The sequence below is a fragment of the Terrapene carolina genome, unplaced genomic scaffold, assembly GCF_002925995.2.
Source record: "Terrapene carolina triunguis isolate 2854851 unplaced genomic scaffold, T_m_triunguis-2.0 Scaffold24, whole genome shotgun sequence".
NCBI classification, from domain to species: domain Eukaryota; kingdom Metazoa; phylum Chordata; order Testudines; family Emydidae; genus Terrapene; species Terrapene triunguis.
This window is the reverse complement of record NW_020664375.1, coordinates 3,607,661-3,635,455: the sequence shown is the minus strand read 5'-3', so window position 1 is coordinate 3,635,455 and position 27,795 is coordinate 3,607,661. Positions and strand designations below refer to the sequence as shown.

Sequence of the window (27,795 nt, the reverse complement as noted above, 5' to 3'; positions counted from 1 at the left end):
TTTCCTTTGAATAGTGGACTTTCAAAACAAAAAGTTCATAAATGTATGAGGTAATAATAACAATATTTTACTACACACAGTTGATATTTTATTTTTTACTAATCTGTAGGCACTATGTTATTGTAAGTTACACAAGATAGACAAATGTAATGGTTGATTGTAATAGTTTACTGCTATAGCTACCAGGCATCCCACATCTCTACATTTCCTAATGTACTATTAGCACCAAGCATGCACAGAGCAAAATCAACACGCTCTTATCTTTCTCTTAAGGACGGCAACTTCACTATTTATTTAAAAGAAGAGCCAGAAGTAAAGGACTCGTCTTGATGGCCTTTTCCCCATCCCACTTGTATAGATACAAAACTAAAGTAAATCTCTTCCATAGGAAGCAGATTTGTACAAAGAACATGCTTTCATCATGTATAGAGAGGAAAGGCTAGACTGGGGTACACCTCAGGCAATCTAGGACTGTATTCCCAATAGAGCTTGAGCATGCATTTATTTGCAGGCACCATATGGCTTTATCATTTGTTAATAAGCATTCATATGAAGAGCTCCTCATTGTTATCAGAAGAAGATAATCCCCAGGTGAATAGAATGTTGACATTTGTGTAACCACTGCAGTGGTTAATCACAGCATAAGCATGAGCAACAGACTTGGCTGGATAGACACACAAAAATGTCCTCTTCGATGATGACATTGAAAGGTGGTTTGTTGGCTTCTAGATGCTAAACTGAGGGTCACTGAAGAGCTAATATCAAACCAGTTTCTGAAAAATGCAATTGAACAGTTGCAGTTAGAATCAGCATTAACTAATGCAGATTCCTCCTCCACACTTCTGAAAACCTCTCTAGGGTGAGTTCTTGAGATACCTGAGAGCATGGCTTTGTGCCTGACCTACAAAATTTGGTTCTGGATTCAAACTTCCCCAAAGACCGGTGGTATTTAGAGCTGGTGTTTTAGTATGACTCATTATAAAGATGGGGCCATAAATAAAGTCGGGGTCTGGATGTGAACTGACACAAAGTTTAGATGGTCTTTGGATCTGGAGCTTCGATTTGAGCCCATTTGTGCCAATTTTTGTTGAATTAGGAATGCCTTATTGCAAAGTTTACAGTCATTTCAATACAGCTCTTAATGATGTTATCTATCACAAGGAATTTCATTTAATATGAATAAAATAGATGCAGAGGCTATGTAATAGGAAACATCCAACAAATACTTCATAGTTTACAGTTCTTTTACTCTGCCTCAGTATAGAAAGCTGTCATTGTTAAATGAAAGACTAATTTCAGAAGTCACTGTAATTTTTTCCTGTATAATGCTCTGTGTGATTATCAAGCTAATTTACAATAGGAAGAAAAAAGGAAAAATTTAAAGCCTTCCATTTTTCTAAAATTGAATTGTGGCTGATGTATAGATTAAACCCCTGATGTGCTGCACCTTTAAACTAGTTAAACTCCACAACCCCTCTCTTCTGTGAAGCCCACAAACAATAACCCAACTCAATAAAATTACTGTCACTTACCCATAAAACTAAACAGATCTGAAACCAAAACAAATATAATGCTAAGGCAAAACCATCTTTTAGGTCTCTCAGTGCAGTTTATGTTGACCATCTAGTTAGATAATAAGCACATTGGGCTATTTCGTGGATCAGAAATATTGAATGGCTATCTATTCAGTGACCACCATTTATCCAGTGCACTAAATGAGGCAGAAGTCCTGTGGAAAAGTAGTAGGTGCTTATGTAATTAAAGACTATTCATAATACATACACACAAGAGGGCACAGGTAGCCTTAATTCTGGAATTTCCTAAATTTTGAGGGCTTGACTTTGCAACTTTAACATTCTTGCAATGTCATTTTTGGGGATGTAATATGAAAATGATAATACTATGAGGTATCATGCTAGGGCCAATGCTGTTTAACTGTCGTTATCTAGAAAAAGGAGGGAGCAATGAGGTGGCAAAATTTGCAGATGACACCAAATTATTTAGGTTACTCGAAGACGGAGGAATTCCAGAAAGCTCTAACCAATTTAGGTGAGTATACAACACAATAGCTAAAGTATGTCAATGTTGATAAATGCCAAGTAATGTACATTGGAGGGAGTAATCTGAACTGTCAAAAACATTGCTAGTTCCTAAATTAGCTGTAGCAAGTCAGGAAAACGACCTGAATATCATTGTGGACAGCTCCGTGAAAACCAGTGGTCAAAAAAAGCAAAGCAGCTGTTAGGACACATAAGGATTGTGATGGAAAATAACACTGAAAATATTAGAATGTCATTATAATTTAATATATGCAGTGTTGTTGTAGCCGTATTGGTCCTAGGCTATTAGGGAGACAAGGTGGGTGAGGTAATATCTTTTATTGGACCAACTTTTGTTGGTGAGACAGACAAGCTTTCAAGCTTACACAGCTTCTCTTCAGGTCCAGAAGTTGGCCCAATAAGAGATATTACCTCACCCACATTATAATTTCATGGTATGCATGGTATAGTATGTTCAGTTCTGGTCACCCTACCTTTACAAGGATATGATATGTAGAGGTGGCTCAGAAGCAGGAAATGAGAGTGACCATAGGTATGTAAGAACATCCAGAGATGGAATGTTTAATTAAGAGAGGAGATGAATACGAGGAGTATACAAAATAATTAATTGTCTACAGAAAGTACGTCACATTTTTTTTTCTCATAATGCAAGAACAAAGGGACATTAAGTGAAACTGAAAGGCAACGACATTTCAAAATGACAGAAGGAAATACTTTTCCAAGCAACACACAATTAACCTATGGAGCTCATTGCCACAAGATATCAGTGAGGCCAAGAGCTTAGCAGGATTCAAAAAAGGGCTGGACATTTATATGGATGATGAGAACATCCAGATTTACATTAGTAAAGTTTACACTTTAAAAATCCAAAAGATTGGAAGAGACAAAAACCCTCCTGCTTCAGAACCTAACCTAACTTCTAAATGAATGGATTAGGAAGAAATGTTACCTACTGTGGCAAGACATCTTCTCTGCCTCCACAGGCTCAGTGCTGCCCCCTCTGCTGGTGGGGGCCTGGAGTCTGATGGGAGGACAGTGTTGTGGAAGGGACTGGACCTTCTTCACTTGGGAGATGTGACAGACCTGCAGGGAGGGGCCCATTTGTTTGGAAAATCTATAAGGAAGATTTCTCCACTACCTCAAAAAACCCCCAAACAGTAGTAAGTTAGCACTTTCCCTATCCTATCACCTATAATATCAATAACAGTTACCTTATTTTTTCTACCTCCTTCCCTCATATCCAAACAGTTTTAAATTCTGTATCGAGCATATTCAGCATCGCTAAGGTTAATCTGATTTGATCTTGTCTTATTCCGTATATTTAGACATCTTTATCAGGCACTACAACTTGAAACAGAGATGTCCCAGATACATTATATAACAACAAAATTACATGCCAATGTAAAAATTAACTTGTAATAACTTGACTTATTGCTTGGGCTTGAGGATCAGCATGATCCTGGCCTCCTCATCCACATAAAAATTATTCAGCCGCAAAAGGCCCTTGAGCATAACATGACATTTACAGCATCTATCTGTATTTCTTGTTTATTTCTCATAAATTTCCTTTGGTAATAACTTGATAACTGAGAAACATTCTGCAGCATCCAAATACAGTACACGATTATCCCATATTTTATACAACACATGTTAAAGTAATTAATTTTCCCAGGCAAATGTCATACCATTTAGTTCATAGTTAAGAGCCAAATATTTGTGCACTCATTTGTTAGAAAGATATGCATAAGCACAGAACACTTTAGTTCCATTGTACTGAACAAGTGTAATTTAAAGGGACACTGTCACGGCTGTTAAGTTCTTAACTTTCACATTAGTTGTTGTTCCAGTTAATTGCAATTCCCTTAAGGATTCTGCCCAATTTTTTTTTTTTTTTTTAATATCCTTGCTACAGCATTTAACATGAAAAAACAACAAAAGACTAGACCCACTGTGTTGTGGAGTGCACTGCAGGCAGTCTGATATTTGTGTCCTATGGTGCCAGAAGGACATGTTTTATTTTAACCCTCTCTATCCTTTTTATTGACACGATCTTGAGCCTGCCCCATTTTTGGTTTGGAACCATAGCAATTAAGAGCCTGTAGGTGACTCATAAAAGCAACTGCATTTAATAAGAACTTGAACAGAATTGCAAGTTGAAGAAAGAAACTTCTTTAATCTTTCCCCCTCCCGACCGCACCCCCCAAAACAATAACAACTCTGGAGCAGCAATTCACAAGACAATACCCTCCATCAATGAAATACAAGTTAGCAGCATTACATCATCAGAACAATCTCCCATTGGTGAATCATGCTCTGAAGGCATGAAACCATTTCTGGCAGTTTCTCATAGCTGTTTATTTCCAAATGAACCCTTTTACATATACTACACCCTATAATACAAAAGACCCTCACACCGCTATATTTAAATTGGAACTGAACAAACCAGTTCAGTGCACTGAAGAGTAGAAATACACCTGAGCAACTACAAATTCTCCTCTCACTTGACAAGATTGGATTTTCTGAACAAAACCAGAACTTTCCATTGAAAGTTCCAGTTCAACAATTCTAACCTGCACAGCCTCTCCTATTTCCTGCATGGCCACTTGTTCTTCAGCATGCTCAACATGCTTCCAACAGCTTTGGAAGCAGGGGGCCTGATTCTCTTCTCTTACATTGGCTTTCCACCAGTGTAAGTCCACTGACTTCAGTGAAGTGAGAGGAGAGGTGGGCCCATACCTCTTGTCAGTCACTGAAAGCCAGGCAGTGCTGCTTCTGGAAGGACTGATTCAGAAATGGGAACGGGTGGTTTGGCAAAAAGTATGAGGAGGACTGTCAGACATAAAAGCAAAACATGAAGCAGATGAGAAGATATGGATGGTCAATGGGAAGAAATACAAAAGAGGCCATGAGAGTAAGGGGGATCAAGAAGAGAAAGAAGTAGCCAGGAAAGGGATGATGTGGGGAGGGAAGAAGGGAACGTAAGAAATACAAGACAAAGGGGAAAGAGGACAAAAAGAGACAGGAAGAAGTGCACAAATAAGAAAACAAAAAGATAAGAAAATGAAAGGCAGCATGAAAAGAGATGGGGTTATGAAACATCTGATTTTATTCAGATCTCTGGGGCGTTCACAGATTTTTGAATCCTTAGAGTTTCTCCCAGCACTGCTTTTAGTGCAAAAATGTACCAGCTGTTTTAATATCTTACACTGCATTAACAGTCTGTATGAACAATATGCTATCCTATTCCAGGCAAAACAGATGATTCCTCAAAGCAGCTTTGATCAATACCAGATCCTCAAAGCAGCCTGCAAGGGTAGCTTGAAAGCTTTTTATTTAAAAAATAAATGGCATTTCCTCCTCTATTTTCTTAATTGAAATAGATACTGAATCTAGGACACAGTGTACCAGTAGCATGAGGGTGGAGTACAAGTACATCCTTAAAAAAGCCTTGATCAATATTAGAGTCTCAAGATTGACTGGAAAAAGGAAGTTTAAACATAGGCTTGGGAATTTTTTAAAATGTTTTTGTTTTTATTCATCAGCCTAAAAGCTTAAGCTGTGAAATGCAGAATTTGGAGGAGAGAGGGAACTGGTAATTCCTTCATGCAGCTCCAATTGATGTCAAAGCTTCAAGGCAGCCTTCAAGGGGAAACTTGGAGAAATGCCTGGGGAATTTTCAAAGGCAGTAGGCAGCAGGTTAACAACCCTTGATGAGCAGAGACAGCAACTGGGCTTTTAAGCAACTTGCTGTATTTCAGTTATTATATTTGATAGTGTTTACAATAGAGTATTCAGGCTGCAGACAAGTAACCAATGGTGGAATCAAGAATAAATTTATCTGGGCACTTCCTCTGGGCCAAATCTGTAAGTTTTGTTACCTGGGCACATCACACTACACAAAGCAGAAATTCACAAGATGCATGTGCTGTGTGTAGTTTGTGTACTATCACTGAAGGGAAATTTTACCCAGTGATTAAAGTAAAAGGAAGTGTATATAAGCAAAGTACAGCCCCCTCCCCGCCCTCCCAATCCTCGGTTGGTGCAGTGAGAGTTCCTCCTCCTCTTTCATTCTACTTTAAACTCTGATGTTGCCATTCTGTTTTTTAGATACTGCACCTTTAAATATAGAGGCCTCTCCTTGGCAGCTGCAGGGTTGGCTGGGGGACAGATTGCCATTTTGCATTTCAGTTCAGTTGCAGAATGTCACAGAGGAAGTCACAGGGCTCTCCCGCCTCATGGTGACTTTACATTAGTTCTTTCTCTGCAGTTTCCAAATCTAAAATAAATGTCACCTAGATTGAGAAATACATGCTTTGTGTCTGAGAAAATATAATAGGGAGGCCTCAGTAAATGATGAAAAAATGGTTATTGCTGCTGAGCAGTGTATTCATACTTCCCTTTTGCTTGTGTTTGTCATGTCACTTGGGGCTAGAGCTTTCCTAGTCTTCCCAGCAGTTGCTGTGTGTTTTAGTAAAAGTGTGTCTACAGTTTTCCTGCAAAATCTGCATTCCAGCTCTGAGTTTAATCAGATGCTTTACTTTCAGATGCATCTCACATTGGCCCATAATGTGGGGGTGAGTAGGATCTGCACAGTTACAGCATATCCCAGGTCACACTGAATATATACAGTGGCTTCACTTTAAAAGTTTCTGTCAGTTGGAAAATATTTGCTGCTTTTACTGGTGATCCCCAGTATGGGTATAATTTTCAAATGCGCTCTGTGTAGGCCTAACTCTGCTTTTTTTGAAGTCAATGATGACATTCCCACTGATTTCAATGGCAGCCACGCTGACTTCTTCTGATCACCTCTGCCTACATGTACAGGGTATGTATATCAAACTGGTAAGAACTTCAAAACCTGTAGAGACACTTTAAAAGCGCCACTGTACCTGATGTAACTTTACATCCAAGTCTATCTCATATTCATGCTCATTATTATGAAATGGCAAGCGTTTACTATGAAGTACCGGTATTTCACATACAAGCTCAGATTCTCCCCTGTGTTAGGGCAGCTTAGCCAAAGTAACTAGCCACAGGAAGGTCTCTTCAATGTAGGGGGATCAGTCAGTAGTTTAAAACTGGCATAGCAGCTCTTAAACCATTCCTCTCTCTGCAGCTAGGGTGACCAGACGTCCCAATAAAATTGGGACTGTCCCGATATTTTGGTGTCTGTCCCATGTTTTTTGCTCTGCGGCGGGCACCCCTTCCCCCACCCCCCAGATATTTTCTTCCCCTCATCTGGTCACCCTATCTGCAGCTGGCATAGGCAGTATGGCAGGGAGAAGGGGATTATGGTCCATGTGCCGGTGCTCTTTCCGACAGCTATATCGTAGATGCTCCAATTACTTGAAGATTTTGCAAACATGAAGGATATATAGATTAAATGCATTCTTGGGACCTAGTTCTCCACCCATGTACACTGGTGTGAATCAAGTGTAACTTCATTGAAGGGAATGGAATTACTTCAGTGTAAAACCAATATAAATGAGAGGAAAATCAGGCCCTTTGTGACAAAATGCCCAAGTGGTGAGTAGTTTTGTTCAGAGCAGATCAGTAGATCATAGTTTGAATATTGAATATTTTCAAATTTGCTTGAAAAACAGTCCCAATACAGAGTAGAATCACTATGTTTCTCTTTTCAACATGGTAATAATATATTGTATTTTTTTTTTTTTTAGCCCTTTGGCTTCCTTTCTGCCTTCTTCCTCCTTGTACTATAGAACAAATGTAGTGTCTGATGTATATTCGCCATTATAACTCTCTGTTGCTGTCAGGATGTACAATTAATTTAATATTACTATCCTTTGTCATTAAAATCTTCATTTAATACAAAGATTTTATTCAAAAATATTTTCTTTTAACACTTTTTCAGTAATGGTACTAATAAATTTGTTTTTGTTTTGGCCATATTCTCAAATGAATATAAAAAGTGAGGAACAAAAGATAGCCATGATGAATCAATCTCAAAGAAAACTTGATGTGGTAACAGAATCAATGGTTCTAGACAGGATATATTGCTCCTTCACTTCACACAGCAAAATGTGACTGAAGAGTAGATGGAAAATGCTTGCAATGGTGTGTTTTGTTCTTACAGAGGAACTGTCTAGCAGCAGTTCTCAAACTGTGTTTCAGGACCCCAAAGTGCGTTACAACCATAGCGCCGACTCCATGGGTGCTCCGGGGCTGGAGCACCCATGGGGAAAAATTAGCGGGTGCTCCGCACCCACCGGCAGCCAAGCTCCCCTGTCCTTGCCACCTCCTCCCCCCCGCATGCACGCTGCGTGCCCACTCCTCCCCCTCTCTCCCAGCGCTTCTCTCCCCCCCCCAGCAGCTAACAGCTGTTTTTTTGTTGTCAGAAGGGGGTCACAGTACAATGAAGTTTGAGAACCCCTAAAACAAAGCATATGCTTCCCTCACCTGTTACAACATGTAGGCCAAGAGAAAAGTCCTAACTGTGCTGAGTAATTGTGCAGGATGAGGGATGATGTGGAGGGAAAGCAGTAATTCTCTACATGTTCCCCTCCACAGCTGCCTCTGGCCTCTCCAAGGCCACTATGCAGGAGCTAATTTCCATGTAGCTAAGAAAAGCTTGGCCAGAATGTGGGGAAGAAGTCATGGGACTGTTCACTGTGGATGTTCCCTTGTTAGTGAATTGTACTTTGCAATGATGTCATCTGATACAATAGTAAGGGCTCAGGCATTTTTATCACCATGTGGTCTAATCTTGCTCTGTGTTGTTTTAGATGACATGGTAGCAAAAAGGTCTGAATCCTGTCTACAGTATGACTTCCACTCTTACTACATCTGATGGAGGAGCTACACCAAAGGTGAATTATGGCTGCCAGTTTTCCTAGTTAGATGCACGAAAGAAGTAGGAAGAAGTGTGAGTGCCTTTTGGGCTATAGCTGTGTGAGTCAGACTTCCATTGCTATCTGGAAGGCAAGAACAACACAGATCTTGTCTTCATTGGAAATTTAGATCAAGTTAAACCCAACATTGTAGGTTCCTGTTAACTAACGGGATGTTAAACACACTTTTGCAACCAGTGTAGATTCATACAAGTTGTGTTTAACAACATGTCAACTGGTTGCGGTTAAATGTATAGTTCCATGACCATCTGACACAATATTAAACACAACAGTCCCTGCCTATATTGGTTGCAAAGTCTGTTTGACATCATGTTAGTTAACATGTCACCTCAAAGTCATGTTCTAACATGACCTAAGTTTCCAGTGAAGACAAGCCCACAAAAGCAACAAGGAAACCCATATATAGCCTGAGATCTGAAGGGTGTTCCCTGGGTATCTCTGTAGGTCTCTGGGTGAATGAAAAATCCTAGCTGGGAATATTTCTCCTGGGCTCCTGCTCTATCCAGAAGTCAGGGGAGTGGCAGCTTTTTGAAAGTCCTGCAACTTTGGGGGCTGTGTTTCCATTCTGTGCATTTTTACACAGGAAGAGAAGCATACGGCCCACAGTAAATAACATGTTTATGCAGAGTGTTAATTGTGCTAAGTATGGCTTTCAAAACCTCACTTGAAATTTACTTATGATTTTTAATAGGATGCTGATAATACTGTAGCATAAAACCATCTCTTGTTGCTTGTGACAGATGAAAGCACACATTCCTCCAGTTACAGAGAGGAAACTGAGTTTTGTACAATTTCAAAATATTTTTACAATCTGATGTCACCTAGCAGCTCTGTGTTCTTGGGGAACCAGGGCGCAGTACCCAGCCTGTCTGACTCACAAAAGACCTTTCACCCTTCCGCCCCCCACCAGCCTCTGCTTGAACCAAAACCGATCAGAAGAAAGACTTACAAAAAGCAATGAAAAGGCAGTGAAAGACATACCTAAACCACTGGGATAAAGGTGACAGGATTAAGGAAACTCCCCTAGCCTCATTTGCATCGAAGATGGGACAAGGAGGCATCTCCATTAGCATACAGAATGGAGAACAGAGATTCTAAGGCAAGAACCGCACGGAACTCTGGGACCAGAAAAGCAGGGAAGCACTGCATGATGGGGGATCTCTGCTCCAGATGTTAATGAACCCATGCCTGCATACACTCTGCTCAGTAGCTATTCAGACCAATTCTAGTAATAAATACTTTATTATATCCAAAATAGTGAACCTCCCTGATTGCATTGTGAGCTCCCTCCAAGGAACACCGCCCATAGCCAGGAATGATCAGCTCCCATTTTCTAGCCTGAACAAAACAACTTTGGTATACTCCCTTGAGCCATCAGTTTATGCATAAACAAATCTAGTGTTCTCCCTTGAACCATTGTTGGTTCTCTCCAAAAAACCCCTACCCATGCTCAAGTAAGTGTTCTGATACCTGGATCCAAAATCTGCATCAGTTCCATTGGGACTTCATCTTCTCCTGACTGATCGTGCTGGGCGCTCTGCCTGTCTCCAGCACTCCGGACCCTCAGCTACCACCATCACCTGGGTCCCCTGATTGATTCAAGCTTCACGGAGTGGTGAGAACCCAGCTTTCTCTCTCTCTCTCTCTCTAGGTATAGCCTTCTGACCCTGACTTGTGTGATCAGTTATAGTTTTCTAAACCTGAATTTTATAATCAAATTTAAGTTAGATTTAATATTATAACTGTTTTGTTTGTTTGGCTCCCCTATGGTTATTACCTGGCAATAAATAACTTTAATGATTAAGCTGGTTGCTTCTCTCTCTCTCTCCCCTTCCCCCCGGGTGATTTTTGGTTTCCTCATTCACTCTGCAGCAACGCTTCTCGTACCTAAGCTAAAAGATCACTGCAGCGCCCAAAAATCCTGTGGGGTTTGCTCATCAAGTGGGTTACTACCAGAACAATTGTAACGTGAAAGTGGGGATAGGGACGTGCTGAACCTGGGACATATGAGGGTGGCAGATTGAAAGTGCTGCTCGAGCCAGCCTGCTCAGGCATACTCTATTCCAGTACGGTGCCCGGGGCATATGAGCGTGACAGCTTGGAGATGGTGTTCGACCCAGCATACTGAGTCCAGGGACATATAAGGGGTCAGCTTGGGAATGCTGATTAACTCGGTCCTCTCAGATGCGCTCTGCTAATGTGTGTGTGTGTTTGTCTGATTCTGGGGCTGGACGACCCCAGCCCTGGGAAACCTAGGTCCTGCAGGATAGCTCCATTGGGAGGGAACTTGCAGCAGGGAGAAGTAGAGCTCCATCTGAGAACACAAGTGACACAAGCAGTACATTGATAGAAGTAAAGAAACCCTCCCACCCCACCCCCAGAAGAGTAACTCTAATAAATGAGCATACCCCAAAGTAATGGGCAAAGCTGGTAACACTGACGATTTGAAATGATAAAGTTAAGGACATTATTTCAAAAGTAAAGTATATAGGAGGAAAGTTTGCATTTCTGCTTATTTGTCTTGGATCCAATAGGGCTTTAATAACACCGTGCATGGACTATGAGAAAGGGACTGAGAGACTTTTTCTGTTGGACCATATGAACTGGAACCATAAACTCACTGAACGTTAATTCTCACCAAATGAGGGTCAATCCATCCTCATCATCGTATCCACTTATTATACTCCACACCTGAACATAGCCATTATATGAACACATACCCTCATATCTCAATGTCTGTACTTTGACCCATCAACCTTTTACCCCTAATTGGGGATATTGCAGATTATGTATTCCTTATGCCATCTGATCTTAAACTGAACTTCGCACCCCTTGATAATCTGTACGTTATTCCCTGATAACCAGAAACTCTACGCTTAAACTCTGTACCTTTCACTTTTTTTTAAAATCATCTTAATAATGGCAGGAGTCCATGCTGATGGAAAAGCCATGCTCACTTCTGTATTTTCACACTTTTATAGAATTGTCCCTACCTAATTTAGGATAAACTCTGCAGTACTTTCTCAATTCTTTCTGAGTTGAAAACCGAGGTATTAAAAGGTATTTTACTAATGTAGTAATATCATTTCATCAGCCTATTGGTCAATACAACAAGTGTCCTTGAATAGTTATTTATGAAATTGCACTAGTCCATTTAAGCTTTCCCTGTGGTTAACTTATGTAGTATGGGACGGGGGTCATCATAACTGCAAAAGAGACTGAACAGACAACTCTATTTTGCTCAGATATTTTAAAAAGTAGAAATAATTTCTCGCCATGAATTAACAGTGAAATGTATTTGAAAGTAGAACTTTTAATTGGCTTCTCTGAGTCCATTTTTGATAGTGGCCCTCTTGCTTTCAAACAGGATTTATGATGCTGGATCTATGGAAGTGTAAAGAAGCTTCTGTGCTAGTTCAATAAACACAAAAAGAACAGGAGCATATTGGCATGTAAGCTTTCCAAGATGCTTTGTGTCAATGTCCTCCAGACCCTCTCTTTCAAATGAAACCTACTAACATTGAAAGTTTTGCTGCTTGAGTATACACAGTGTTTCCTGCGGACTAGACAGATAAATAAAAGGTAAAGACACATTAAAATGGATATAGAAGGTACATGTATCTCAGGGATGTTCTTAGAACTTCAGGGTTCAGAGTGGTAGCCGTGTTAGTCTGTATCAGCAAAAAGAACGAGGAGTACTTGTGGCACCTTAGAGAAAGGGGTTAGTCATATGAGTGGTACAGGTGCTACATACACAGAATGGCCCCTTCAAAATGTGTACAGCTCTTTGTAAAACTTTTTCGAAACTAGAGGTGGTGACAAAACAGGTTATTTCCCCCAGGGAAAAATTCAACTTTTCTGCAAAAAATCAAAAACTGAAATATTTCTACCAACAACCAAAGTAATTTGATTAGGAAATGCTGCTGTGGGGAATGTTTGAGTTGTTGTTTGGGTGCCTCATGTTCCCATTTTTCTCTATAGGCTGGGCTCCCTGATCAGACAATATCTCCTGTAATACCCCATGGTCTTCTTCCCTCCTGCTGAAGGAAGGCAGTGCATTATGGGAGTCTCATGACTGTGGTGCACCATGAGAACTGCAGAGTCTCACCCATGGAGAATACAGATATGAAGCAACTGAACTACAGTGCCCATGAGGCACTGTGGTGGCAGCATATCAGAATCAAAAATATTTTTTTTTGGCTAAAATATTTCAGGTATTGGCCAAAAATCAAAATCTTTTTGGATTTAGGCTGTCCAGTTTTTTTTAATTAAAAATTGAAATCTGCTGTGGAAAGCAGAACTTTCTGTAAAAAAAAAAAATTAGTCAAAAATCCAAATTTCTGTGGAAAAACAGTTTGGACGAAAAAGTTCTAGACCATCCATATGTGAAACACACGGACAGACAGGCCGTTCAGCTGCTGCTTTTCTGGACTATGTTTTGGAGGTGCACTGAGCATCCAGAATGCCCTGAAGAGGGTGTCCTATTTACAGGGGAAAATTAAACCTCCCTTGGACACTATCAGCTTAGTTTGTGCTCAGAACCCTGCTTGCCACTACTTATAGTGAAGTTCTTGAGTAAAACATTATTATGATGTTTTTCTTTTTAATTTCAGTGAAAACAGTTTAAAAATGAGGAGTACTTGTGGCACCTTAGAGACTAACAAATGTATTTGGGCATAAGCTTTTGTGGGAGCTCCCTGGTCACTCAATTACAGACCTAAAAGTCGCAATACTCCAACAAAAAAACTTCAAAAACCGACTCCAACAAGAAACTGCTGAATTGGAATTAATTTGCAAACTGGACACCATTGAATTAGGCTTGAATAAAGTGGATTGGTCATTACACAAAGTAAAATATTTCCCCATGCTAATTTTCCCCCCTAGTGTTACTCACACCTTCTTGTCAACTGTTGGAAATGGGCCATCCTGATAATCACTACAAAAGTTTTTTTTCTCTTGCTGATAATAGCCCACCTTAATTGATTAGGCTCGTTATAGCTGGTATGGCAATACCCATTTTTTCATGTTCTCTGTGTATATATATCTTTCTACTGTATTTTCCACTGCATGCATCCAATGAAGTGGGTTTTAGCTCATGAAAGCTTATGCCCAAATAAATTTGTTAGTCTCTAAGGTGCCACAAGGACTCCTTCTTTTTGCTGATACAGACTAACAGGGCTACCACTCTAAAAAAAGTTTTAAAATGTTTACGTATTGCCATGTAATCATGGAAATGCAAATATCGGGGCATGGGACCAGTGCATGGGAAGCAGAAAGTGAAAACCACTGAGCTAAATTTCATGCACAAGTACTCCTGTTCTTTTTGCGGATACAGACTAACACGGCTGCTACTCTGAAAAATGGTCAGAACTGTGTAACAGGCAAGATCAAACAAAAAAAGTAGGAGATTCTCTCTTTAGGCCAGGGGGTGGGTTTTGCACCTTCCTGGGGGCCACGTATCCAAGCTTTTCTCCACAGCCACCAGGGGAAAACAGGCGGAAATGCCGCCCTGACCCCCTCACTCCGGCAGCTGGCGCTTTAAGGGAAGCACCCTGCCACCCGCTACAAACCCCGAGGAGTCCCCGGCCCGGGGAAACGAAAAGTGGGAGCCCAGGCGGCTGAGCACCGGGTCCACACGGGCGGGGCAACCCGCAGGCGCACGTGCAGTGACCGCCCCGAGCCTGCAGGGGGCAGCCGAGAGCAGGCACTCCTCGGCCGGGCCCCGCCCCGATGCCATGACACCTCCCCCTGTGATGTCAAACGCACGTCTCTAGGCAACAGAATCCCAAACAGCGCGTTCACGTTCCCTCTCCGCCTGGCAGCGCGCGGGGCGCGAGTGGCCCGTGTCCGGGCAGCAACACCAGCCCCGGAGCGGCGCCGGGCTCGAGACCGGCACGAGCATGGCGCTACCGCTCCTGCCCGGGAACTCCTTCAACCGCAGCGTGAGTGACAGCGGCAGCCCCGCGCCAGAGACCCCGCCCCCCGCCGCATCCTGTGCCCCCGCCATCCGCACAGCCGCCTGCGCCCCCGCTCCTAGCCCCCCCCCGTCCTTTGCCATCCCCACCGCCCCCTGCTCCTAGCAACCCTGCATAGCCCCATTCTGCACTCACCTCCCCTACAGCTAGCCCCTTTGCACCCCTACCCCTCCTGTCTCCTTCCCATAGCAACCCTGTGTCTCCCCAGTGCCCCTAGTACCTCCCACCCTGCACCCCTTGCATAGGTCTTTCACCAGCAACCCTGCATAGCCCCCCTGGCAACCTCACATAGCCCCTACCACTCTGCATAGCCCCTCTCCTGTACCCCCTTGCACCTAGCAACGCCTGCCCCAGAGCCCCTTGTATCAGCAGTCCCACTCAGCCCCTTCACCTGTACTCTTTACCCGTCACACCTACCCTTCACAGAGTCCCTACCCCTGTCCCAGCACACCTAGCAACCGCACAAGCTCCTTGGTCTGCACCAGAGCCCCGTCTGCACTGCTTCTACCTTCTGGTACCCTCACACACCTCCTTGTAGCTCCTGCACCTCGCGACCCATCCTGCACCCCTCTCCTGGCACCTGCCCCATGAATCCAACAACCCCCAGATATTCTTTCTAATCACCCCCCACCTACCCACACACTCCCAGCTCCCCCCCTTTGTTCCCCTCTATATGCTCCCTAGGTATCTCCCCAGCATACTGCCCAATCTACCATGCAGGTGTCTGATGTCTTTGTTTTCTCATGTGCCGGGAAATAGGGATAATGATACTTGGCTCCCTTGGTAAAAAGCTTTTGAGATCTACTGATGAAAAATGCTATGAAAGAGACAAGTGTTGTTGTTGCTCCCCTTCAACTTACCTCCCAAGTGCACCCTAATGAACCCCAGGCTCCCCCAATATTCCTCCACAACATACCCTTCAGCATTATCACTTCCAGTATGCTCTCTCAATATACACAAGTATAGCTCTTGATTGAACTCAAGATGTGATTGCTTCACCCTATCTCTCTTATACTTATCATGTTCCTAGAAACCCATACATTTGAAATGACTGTGCTTATTCCAGGGGAGAAGGGAGGGTAGGTCTAATTTTCAGAAGATTGTTCAAAAATAAATGTTTATTGCCGACATCAGGCGTTGGCAGTGTTTGCACCTGATGAACTGCTGCTATGAACATGGTCTAGCAGCAAGTGTAGATGAGGACAAACACAACATGTGTCCTTGTCTATACTTGCAGGTAAATCATGTTTCAGCTGTACCTGTTGTCAGCAATAGTTATTTTTCTCTTGTGTATATGAGGCTTTGCTTCCAATACACTTATCTTCACTGGCCTTGTCTCCACTGGCGAACTATATAGTGCGTGATTAAAATATTAGTCTTGGCCCACATGTAAGTGGTATACTAGTGTCCACACTATCAATAATATTTCACTTGCACTTATCTCTGCATCCACACACAGCTGTAAAATAAGCACATTGCCCTCAGGGGTCAGTGATAGGAGGACTAATTGTCATATACAAACTAGTTTTAGTGCTTCTCATGTTCATGAGCACTGTAATATTGAAAGTTAGCATTGACTAAGAATAACTCTATTCAGACTTGCTTATAGTAGAGCAAACAAAAAAGATATAAAGCATGCCTTTAAAACATTTGTAGCAAATCTGGGACTTTCTGGAGGTGGATGGGGGGAGGGGGGGAACTGACCTCTAGTGCATCAAAAAAAATCTCCAATGTAGGTACATCATGGGTGCTTTTTTCTGCTTCCATTGAAGTCAATGACAAGACTCCTATTGAATTATTTGGCAGCAGGATTGGGCTCCACAGTAGTTGTGACAAGCAGAGTTAACTTAAATTCTGGAGTTTGCCACCTCCCCATTACACATTTATTGAGCAAAGGTGAAATAGTGTTACATTTATAACATTTCTTCTTTTTGAGAGTTTAAGTCAAAAATGAACATATTTAGCAAGCAAGGAAGAACTGAGTAACCAACCAGTAGTTTTTAGGACAGTTTGAACTTTGTTTATTTATGTAACAAAGGAAAATGGAGAGACAAATACAGTTTAAAAAAAATCAAAACCAGGACACTTCAGGGATAAACAAAGTTAAGAATGATAATTCATCATTCATAGCTGACAACAGCATTCTTTATATAGTTCCATAAGTATTCATGGCTGTTTGTAAATATGTAGAAGGACAAGGTTCTTACCATGAACTCTAAAATAAAAGAAAATAGAGTTTAGGCAGCCACCACTTTTTCAAATCTGCCCATTAAGGATGGGGAAATTTAAATAATAAATTAGTTGAATAGCACAAATATTATCAAATATTTTTGAATATCAGTAGGTAAATACTCAGAAGTGAGTGTGACAAAATGAAGTTCAGGTTCAAAGGCTAGAGAGAGAGAGTTAAATCTTTATGAGAATATTCTACTCAGTCATGTGGCCTCATTCATCTATTTTGTAATCATTCTTCAGATATTTTGGGTGCTGGTTGTTATTGCTAGCTTGTGCTGTTCGCAGTGCCCTTTTCTCGGAGAAGACTAGGAGGTGGGACGGGGTGGAAATCTCACTCTAAATTTTTTGTCATGAGCCACTTTATCTCAGCTGCTACAGTTGTTGGCCTATTGTGTTTAATTTTGTAATGAACTGGCTGGTGTGTATATGATTCCTCAGATACTCTGGTGATGAGTGCATTCAGAGGTGCTGGTGCACCCCGTGGCTTGAAGTGATTTCCATCATGTACAGGCTTTACAGTTTGTTTCAATGGCTCTCAGCACCCCTATGGTGCAAATAGTTCCAGCAACCCTGGATGCATTAGAAATACCTACATAGATGTGTACCATCACTATCCACTGGACGGAAGCAGAACTGCTCAATTGTGTGCTATACCTTCTTTCTAACAGAGGAGCTCCTTTTAGCTTAATCGGTAGAGGTCTCTGTTTTTGGGGAGAAATGTTAGGAGTTGTCTCCATTGCTTTTGTGAAGTTTTGAACATGAGAACCATGAAGGTTCTACTTTATCACAGATTAGATACAGTACTTGGCTTTATATACTAGAGGTCCAGATAAGGAATATATATATATAGAGTGTGTGTGAATATAATATATACATATGGTTAGAAGTCACTGAATTATATATACATGTATACATGCACACATATATATAGTCCAGAGAGAGCTAATTATAGGCATCATTTTCAAAAATTAAGTCACAGTTAGTACAAGACAGTACAGAAAACAACAGAGCCGGACTGTACCATGCTCATAGCACTAAGGTGGTCTTCCATTGCTATGCTTGCTGTAGTGTAGCAGTGATGCCCAATTTTGCTGGGAGGCATGTTTGTGGAGGTTGCTGCTTTTATATACTATATGCAGACTAACAAAAAGGTTTGGACCATTCCTGCCACAGCTGCCTTCCATTCTCTTATCTTCACCATGAGAACAACAGGTGCAGAGCAGCAGCAGCAGTGTTCTGGATGTTTGTGGAGGTCGCTGCTTTTATATACTGGAAAAAACAAAAGCCACATTGGTTACCACTAGGAGCACTGCCACCAGTGTCTCATCTTTTGTGGAGAAATCTAGTTCCAGCAATAGCACCTATAAAGCAAGAAGGATTAGTGGCCTTGTCGTTGCTACTCCTGTTAGCTCTTGGCTTATTTTTTCCCCTGCTGTTAATTCCATCCTTGCGCTTCTTGTTGCTGTTGTCAACACTACCACAAGGACCATTCTTTTCTGTTCCCACTGCTACCGATCTGTCAGTTACTATGCCTATGTGAAGGGCAAGAGGTGTGGATGAAGAGGTGAAAGTACCCATTTTATTTGATTTGTACATGCCTAATCAGGAAATTTGCCTAACTGGGATGTCTCTAAGGGGTACTGGTTGAATTTTGTGATAATTTATGGCAATTATTCTAGCTCAGTGGAGATGATGATTTTGTTAAAATTGGGGCGTGTAAAATGATTTCATGATGCTTAGGTCTTTGTGTATGTCTCAGTCTCATTCTGGTTCTGTATTTGTCAACATTTATCTACCAGCAGCATTCGGTCCCTCCTTAGCTATGATACATCCAGAAAGGTTTAATCTCTGCTTGTTTCCTCTTTCCATATCAACTGTACACAATAGACTGCTAAAATGGACATCTCGCAGCTGCCCCTGTTGCTGGCACTTGGTAGGTAGCAGTCTCTGTCTCTGTTGCTGTCCCTGTCCTACTGTAAATAGTGCCTCCTCCCAACTTGGCAACTTCCTGGAAAACAGTATTACTACTGAAATGGCTTATTCTGTTAGTGGCCATTCTACTTAATTGGGACCAATGTCTAACCATTTGGGCATCCCAGTTAATTAGACTCAAGGATTTTATATATATACACTTTATAAATACCTAAAGATAGATGTTACTGTATCCTAATGCCCCCTTTTCACTGGATGAAACAGCAGAACTAATAGAAACAGTGCAAGTTTTGATGTTCCATTTGCTGCAGAGGGTAGGATGATTTCTGGTAGAAATGGATCAGGAGGCATCGGAAGCTTGAAAAATTTACTGCTTGCAAAGGGAAAAGGGAGGAACTCTTCTCCCTGCCCCCTCCTTCTTCTCCTTTTTCTTCTAAGGCACTTATCATGCTCCATTGAAAAACGGGGGAAAATGTATTGCGCAATTCCATTTTCCTGATCCTACTAAGGAGGCCAGGATTAATTAAGAACCAATGGTGTCTTAGTAGTAGTTATAGCAACAGGACAAGCAAGCACAGCTTCAGGAGCAGGAAGTCTCAAAGGCCAACTAGCATTGCTATTGTTAATGTGGTGGTAGAATGGCAGCATTTTGAGCTTCATATAGTCAGTGCCACACAAGCTGTAGGCAGACGCTTTAGGAATGTTGTTTGCTGGGACAGAAACTTGTGAAGCCTGACAACTATGATCCATCTGTTGAATCATCTCTGTAATGGATGTCCCAATTTAGAGCATGAGAGGTATGCCCAAGTCCAGCAAAAAGAATGCACAAGCTGTTTCGAGTCCAGAAGGGGTAAGGAAAGTTGTGCGGTGGCATGCCTGGCACTATCTCCCTCTTCCTTCTCTGTCATCCTACTCTCCTGCTGTTAGTACTGTCCCATCTGCCTCCGCTCAAGGTAGCAGTACCATCACTTGTATTCTCTGTTCTCTTCTCCACTGGGGCTAAGGGCAAAAAAAAACCCAACCCCAACCTAAATCGGTGGTAGCAACATGAATGCCTATTATTGTTCCAATCATGCAGTGCTTTAATACCAAGATCAAGCACAGTTCCTCTCACCCTACCATGCAGCAGATCACACAGCTGAGATGATGACAGTGGACATGCAGCCCTTTTAAATTAGTGGGGTGAGGGAGAGAATGCTGGCTTTTAGCTGACCAATGAATTTTTGTTCCAAAAGTTTGAGATCCTGTTGAGATGCACCTTTTCTCAAACAGTTCTGCCTGGTACTTCTCAGAAGATCTGAAAGTGAGTTTACAGACCTTAGAAGAAGATGGCTGTGGAGGAAGGTCTCATCTTCTGTGCCACTAATGTTTGGAACAGCTCAAATTCCATGCATGCACCTCTGACTTCAACAGCTTACTGGAATTACCCCCAACGATGCTAATGTTGCTATTGTTACCACGACAATTGCTGCCTCATGCATTCTCTGCTACTTCTCCAATGTTGCCAACCTCAAGAGATCAAAAGTTGCCCCCCCCATCATGAAATTAAAAAAAAAAAGATTACATTGTGTAAAGGGCATTTTGGACTGTCTTTTGATTTTTGAGCACCCCCTGCCCATTCCCAGCGTGTCTGTGTGACAATTAGTGCTGCCCACTCTCCCACGTGTACTGGGTAAGGGGATTTTGGCCCCTGCTGCAGGAGCTCTCACCTCCACATCTGCGTATCCCCTACCCAGCGATTAATCCTGTTCCCCCCCAGCCTCACCTCTGGTCCTTCTCTTCATTCCTCTTTTCCAGGCCTGCGGGGTGGGGACCCTCTCGCCCTTCCAGGCTGTTGGGGCAGGTCCAGGGACTCTTCCCACCCCTCTGCCCCTTCCCAGGCTCGGTGCTGCAGGGGGAGGGGGAGGATCAGAGGCGCTGTCCTGTCTGTGTTTCTCACAGTGGGGGGAGGGAGAGGAGCAGCATTGAGGTGCTGGGCTCTTTGTTCCCTCCTTCCTTCACCCCTCCTGAGAGTCCAGCAAGTGGAGGGGTGAGACCCTGCTGGCTTCCTGTAGGGCTGAACTTCACAAGGGGGCTGCAGCTTCTCACGTCATCGTGAGACAAGCGTTGGCAACACTGTAATCTCCAGTCAGTGCCACCAGAACTAGTGCATCACTGTTTCTTCATGTGATTCTCCCCAACAAATACCACACATCCCTAAACATATTGGATAGTCTGCAGGAAGTCTTGGATGGTACATGGCTAGAAAATGGTCAACTTAAATTTGGCTTCTTTGTTATAGCTGTAAGGTCTAACATGGTGAGAGAAATTGCCAATAGATATTGTGGCAACTTCTGTTGCTTTGCTCATCCCTCAGTTTCTTGGTCATCCATTATTTCCAGAGAGAACCTGAATGTCAGAGTGACGTCATTGCCACAGTGTACACCATAGGTATTCACTTCCAGTGTTTGCTTGCTTTGACCAACAAACTATATGTGTAAGGAGACCTTTGTTCTTTTCTTCCTTTCTTACTTAAAGGAACTTGCCGGCACATACACACTGTTTGAAAAGTTTATTGTTCGCAGAACCTTTTAAGGTTAGTTTGCTTCTAATAATGATTCTGCATATAACCATTTTTAAGTGTTCTTTATGTAGAACCCTCTACGATTTTGCAGCAGACAGTGGAAGATTCTTGATGGAATTTAATTATTGGGCCATTTGGTTTTCATATAAAAAGTTACATTTCCGGAAGAATTCCTATGGGAGCAAATCTTGATCACTTAACTTAACAATTTAAGACACAACTAAACAAAATAAAAACCAGACAGAACAACAGGAAAGCTATCTCAGGACAGGCTTGAGATACACAACACCTGGTTCTGAGAGCTGTTTTCCTTTACCTAGATAATATACTTCCCTCACTTATTGGCCACGCTTTTGTCAACTGCCTTTTTCTCCCCAGCTATTGCTTCAGTAATAGATGGGGAAAAAAATAAGAAATATTAGATGTGTCAAAACTGGTGCTATTCTGTAGAGCCCTTTGGTATAAATCAGCCATTTCTGCCTGCAAATTTCTCTTTTTAAATTCAGCTTTATTATATTTATTTCCCATTTGAACTCAAATGTAGAAAGTTTTCTCCTGCTCTGTATCCTCCACACGACCTTTCCCAATTTGGTGAGGAGCTGCTAAGGTAATAAAATAAGGAAACAGAACAAGAGAGCAGTTGACCAGCATCAGAAAAAAAAAGATGGAGAACAAAAGTAGGAACCCCCCAACCCCAAACCTTTTACAAATAAATTGCCACACTGGATCAGACCTGTGGTCTGCCCGGTCTAGTGTCCCATCTGTGAAGATAACCAGCATCAGATGGCTTCAGAGGAAGATGCACTGTGTTATAAAGTAGTACTTCTTTAGTTGCTTTCATTCCTTGACCATGAACATGCTCCTTATACTCTTAAACAACACTTCACTTCTCACTGAACATATGGGCGTACATTCCTATTGCCAGAGGCAGGGACAGATCAGAAAGGAGAGATCTATTCACCCTTCTACAGGCATAGGGGCAACTGCACACAAGAAGATGAGGGAGGACCAGTGGAGTAATTTTTGTCCAACAGTTGGACGGAACAAGGAGCTGGTGCCACAGATGAGCACAATTCCTCCTCTCCCGAAATCCCCTCACTAGTACTGTGTCCTACATTTATACCATAAAGGTTTGTGTGTGTGTGTGCACTCAAATATATCAAGGATACAAATATAACACAAATATCCCTATCTGTAAGATGGGCATTGAGAATTGACCAGCTGGATTGATTCACTCGACTGGCAGCATTCTGGTTATGATATATTTTTAGAATTTCCATTTATGTTAAAATTAATTTGAGGGAAGTTTTTAAGCTGTTGATTTAAATACATCTTTTTATGATTATTTAGTAATGGCTTATTCTCTTTTTTCCAATCTGTTTACAGCTAGGGAAAGAAAAGTTCCATAAGTCTCAGCATTGGGGTTACTGCAATAAAATTGCTATGTTGGTGGCAGAAGATAAACCTGGAATAGGAGGTGAACCTTTGCATGGACAAAAGCTGAAACCTAAATATAGTGTGTTTCCTAGAGGTGTGGGAAGTGATGCTCCTTCATGGGTAGCATTTGATAAACAGGTATGTAGAAGTTGATCTCTGTTATAAAAGTGTTTTTACAAATGGTTAATTTATGCTAAAAAAGTATAAGATCGGTAGAACCCAGTTAAAGAAAAAGAAAATATTTTCTGTGAAGCAATGGTTAACATTTATTTTTCCATAGTATTAAGCATAGCTACATTGAGCAATATACTAACTGCAACTGTCTAAATAGTCCACCACAAAGCTCCTAACTGGGGTTTGGAGGGTATAGTGTGACTTCTGTAGGACATAAAGTATAAGGATGGACAATGATATATTTATTTTTAGTGAAATATATGGGGACCAAGAAATTATCTGGTTATCTTAAAAAATATCAGTGGAGCTCATATATGAAGAGTTACAAGATGTAATTGATAACTTCTATCCCTGTCCAGCGGTGAGCTCTGTGTGGCTCAGAGACCCACTGAAACAGGGTTGAGGCTCTGATTCTACAAAGTAATCTGCCTGTCTAGACCTTTATGCCTGTGCGAAGCCCCATTGGGACTCCAGATGGGTGTAAGGGTCTGGTTGGATTGATTCGCTTTGTAGGTTTTGGAATTTAAACTATTATTTTTGTTTTTGTTTTGTAACGGAGTAGTGACATCCTTCAAATTAGCAAGTTATTGAAAAACCGTAATATTTGACAGTGTTACAAAATCAAACTGTCATTACGTTTGATGTTTAAAGTTATGTTATGTTAAAGTTAGGTTCTAGTGACAAAGGTCATTTTGCAGCATTTTGCCTCTTTTTAAAGCAAATGGGACAGAAATATTGTGTGACAAAACTATTGTGGTGGTTAAGTATTTGGAGGAATTTCTAATCTCTCAATTTCTGCTTTAAAATAAGTCATACAAGTAACTACAGTTAAAACACACATTCATCTCTTTGGTTAGCCAGCATCAATTATAAATTCATGCAGGGCCTCATCCTGCAAACACATACAAAAGCAACTTTATTCACGTTAGCTATTCCTTTGAAGTCAATAGCACTGCTCACAAGTAAACGTACTAATATGTAGAAGTGTCTATTGGTCCCTTAGTTTGTGAAAGTACTAAGGCCTCAGTCAATCCTGCAAACACCTATGCACATACTTAACTTAGTGCATGTGAGTTGTCCAAATGATTTTACTGGTACACTTCTACCCCGATATAACGCTGTCCTAGGGAGCCAAAAAATCTTACCGCGTTATAGGTGAAACAGTTATATTGAACTTGCTTTGATCTGCCGGACTGCGCAACCCCGCCCCTCCCGGAGCACTGCTTTACCGCGTTATATCCGAATTCGTGTTATATCGGGTTGCGTTATATCGAGGTAAGGTGTACTACACATGTATGCAGGCTTGAGACCCAAGTTTATGAAATAAGGCTGTAAACTACATATTGCACTGTAGCTCACATGCAGGGTGAACACTGCATCATTTTCAGACTTGTAGTTAAATAAACTAGATAAACTATTTAAATTTTGACTTTTAATTTTTTGGTTTAAAATATTCCGCTTTTGCCCATTTCTTCTTGTTTAGTAGCTTTCCTCAAGATCTAATAATCCAATTAAAATGGAAAGAAGGGAATGTGTAGTACTTCATTTAACCAATTTAATAGTGAAGAAACAGGTTTTTACGGTTTTCAACATTCAGTAGGAAGTAAGAGATTAAATGTTCACATAAATGGGGTAAGAGTTCACAAATGAGACATTTTGTGCTTGAAACATTACTCATAATTTGTCCATCTAACTATACTATCAGGTAGGCCAAACTAAATGATGTTTCCAGGTGCCCCACAGAGTTTGTTGAATCTCTGTTCCTGTTTGTTGTTGTTGTTGTTTTTGGTATAAAACTTTTATTAGCTTTAATTAAAGAAAGAGGACAGATACTCACTAAATTCATATATTAAACAGGAGTCTGCTGTTCTGTTGCTATCAGGAATATAAAATTCCCCAAAGTTGAGGGATTTGGAGAGGCAGATGTGTATTATCCTCCCTTTTCCTTTGGTATTGTCACAGCCAGGTCATGCGCAGCCAGACCTAGTAGTCAGAGCCAGAATCCACAGTCGTGAGACAGGAGTTAGCTGGGTCAGGATACCATAAGATCTGAGGCAGGAGACAAACTGGAGGTTAGAACCATAAGGCAGGAACTAAAGTCAGGCCGGGTCAGGATACCAGGGAGTTAGAGGCAGGAACCACAAGTCTGATACCAAGAGTCAAGCTGGGTCAGGATGCCAGGAAATCAAGCCAGGGTAGTAGGCGCAGAAGGCACACAGTCCAGAGAAGGGTGAACCCAGTTCAGACAGCTTCCTGTTCCTGCTGCTGACTTAGGGCCAGCGGGCCAATCGGCCCTCTGGGTTGGAGCCTCATAGTGGGGCTGGGCTTCATGGCTCCCAGGTAGGCTGTTGCCAGCAGGCTGCCAAGTGGAGGGTTAGAGCATGACTGCTCCCATAAACCTTGCAAAGCCCCGGGGGTCATGACAGATATTATCAGTTGTATGTTTCCATTTCTTAGTTACTGGCAGACTGCTTTGCTTAAGCACAGTACATTAAGTAAACTGAAACTGCATCCTAGTTAATGGGTAAAATAGCATACGTGTCACTGAGTATGAATTTCACGCTGCAACTGCAGATTTGTAGTTCACTTTTATAGCTATTGTGTGTATCACTGTGATAGATTGACTACCAAAATATTTTAAGACCTTTAATATCCAATAGAAAAAATTAGTTATTTGATTTGTCACCCTAAATTGTGTTTATTCTTAAAGCGCTTATGTGATTTTTTTTTTTTTATTAAAACATAACTTGTCATTTTTCAGTTTAAGGCAATCTCCTTTTCTCCTCACCTCTACCCTCCTTTCTAAATGATTTTGCATTATTGAAAAGGATGACTTAGCAATTACATATATTTCAGTCTTACAAAGCATAAGCATATTCATATGCAAGGGTATAAAGAGAAACAATGTTTGTGGAGCAAAAAGCTTAATTGATCAAACTATTTTAACAAAGTAAAAAAGCAATTGTGCTTATGAGTACAGTAATGAATCGTTATTTAGGACCTGATCTTGCATAGAGGTCCTCGCATGTGGGGTCTTCCATCTAGACAGATTCCCATGGGGGTCCGTGAGATTCCATTTGGGCACAAGGGACCAACTGCATGGATTCCTGTGCGGATCAGGGCATTAATGTGTAGAGGTGTGTCAGCACATAATGCATCCCATTATTATGGGGCCATGACTGTGCCCCAGAGGTAGGCTTGCAAATAGTCTTCTCATTATAAACCCTGTACTTAGCCTAATCACATCTGTTTAATCAAGAAGCTGAAAATTTGACATGCTTACTCTATGGCAAGAGGAGTTTATTTTGCCAAGTGTGAAGGGTCTAGATAAAACTGGTTTTCAGTAAGAAGCAAGTAAAAATTCCCCCTACTTTTATAATATAACAAAAATAACTAATACTTTTTGGAGTGCCTATAACGGAAATATTAACTTAGTTTTGCTCCTCCCTGGAACAATGATGCTCCTGGGGGTTGGTAGTGGAATGTCTCCTTTGGGCACTTACAACCTCCGAGAAGAAGGGCGCTCTGTAGAAATGTGCTGTCCAGATGGGGCGGAGGGGAGGGGATAAAATCTCTCGTCTGTTCTCCATGCTGATGTGTCTGAAGCACCATGCCTCCAAAAGTCTCCTCATTTAAGAAGCAACTTTGTCTCAACAGGACCCCTCCCAAAAAGGCAGATAATTCTTTATGTGTACCACTCCTGGAGGATTCGGCAAGTAAAGACAGAATCTTTCTTTGCCCTATGCTATTACCAACCTTTCCCTCTTTAGCCGTAGTTAATGGAACATTGTATGAGTTACAGGAAAAAATAGAAAATGATGGAACCATGACTTCAAAGAGTCCCATGACAGAAGTACTTTTCTACTAAATGTACGAGACAAGGGTTTTTCTGGCACACAGAACACACTACTGTGTAAAGAACTGAATGGGATGGGAGGACATACCAGCCACTGGCAGCCTCATGGTCCAGGCGCCCTGCACAATCAACTTGGTTCCAGCTTTATTTAAGTGGAAGTACAAGCACTGGTTTTCTAGAGAAGCTTGAGTGGAGAATAACTGAGGCAGAGAGGCTTGAAGGCTTGGAAAGGGATAGGTTCTGGAGGGCTGTAGGGAATGTCAGGAATGAAGCTGGGGATGACACTTCCTCCAGGGAGCGGAAAGAGAGGATGGGGGAATAGTATCTACCCAAACCATTCTCTGGTTCTTACCTCACCCTCTTCCCTCCTTGGAGGAATTCTCATTCATCATTTAACATGCCTTCTTTGAGATGTTAGCTATACATGTGTCAAGCAGCCCAGTCACCTCCCATGGTTATTCTTGCTACAGAGATAAGATTTAAGCTTCTAGAGAATTAATACCATATATACTTGTTCATAAGCTGAATATTTTTGGTAAAAAAGTGACACATCAAAGAGCGGAAGTCGGCTTATAAATGGGTCTACACCAAAATTTGATGATTTTAAACTCTATGGAATCATTGAATTGAATATCTAATACATTGTCGTTTTGTTTACCTGGAGCGTCTGCAGGCATGGAGCCCCTCAGCTCCC

General features: G+C 41.6%; 1 protein-coding gene across 1 annotated transcript in view; it reads left to right on the top strand.

The window, feature by feature from the left end:
• The first annotated feature begins 14,792 nt into the window (after window positions 1-14,792).
• LOC112113710 (EF-hand domain-containing family member C2) overlaps window positions 14,793-27,795 on the top strand; it is a 90,011-nt gene continuing 77,008 nt past the window's right edge. Inside the window, exons 1-2 of the mRNA XM_026650028.1 lie at window positions 14,793-14,871; window positions 23,021-23,209. Coding sequence (XP_026505813.1) covers window positions 14,830-14,871; window positions 23,021-23,209 — 231 coding nt within the window. The 5' untranslated portion in view covers window positions 14,793-14,829. The remainder of the gene's footprint in view (window positions 14,872-23,020; window positions 23,210-27,795) is intronic.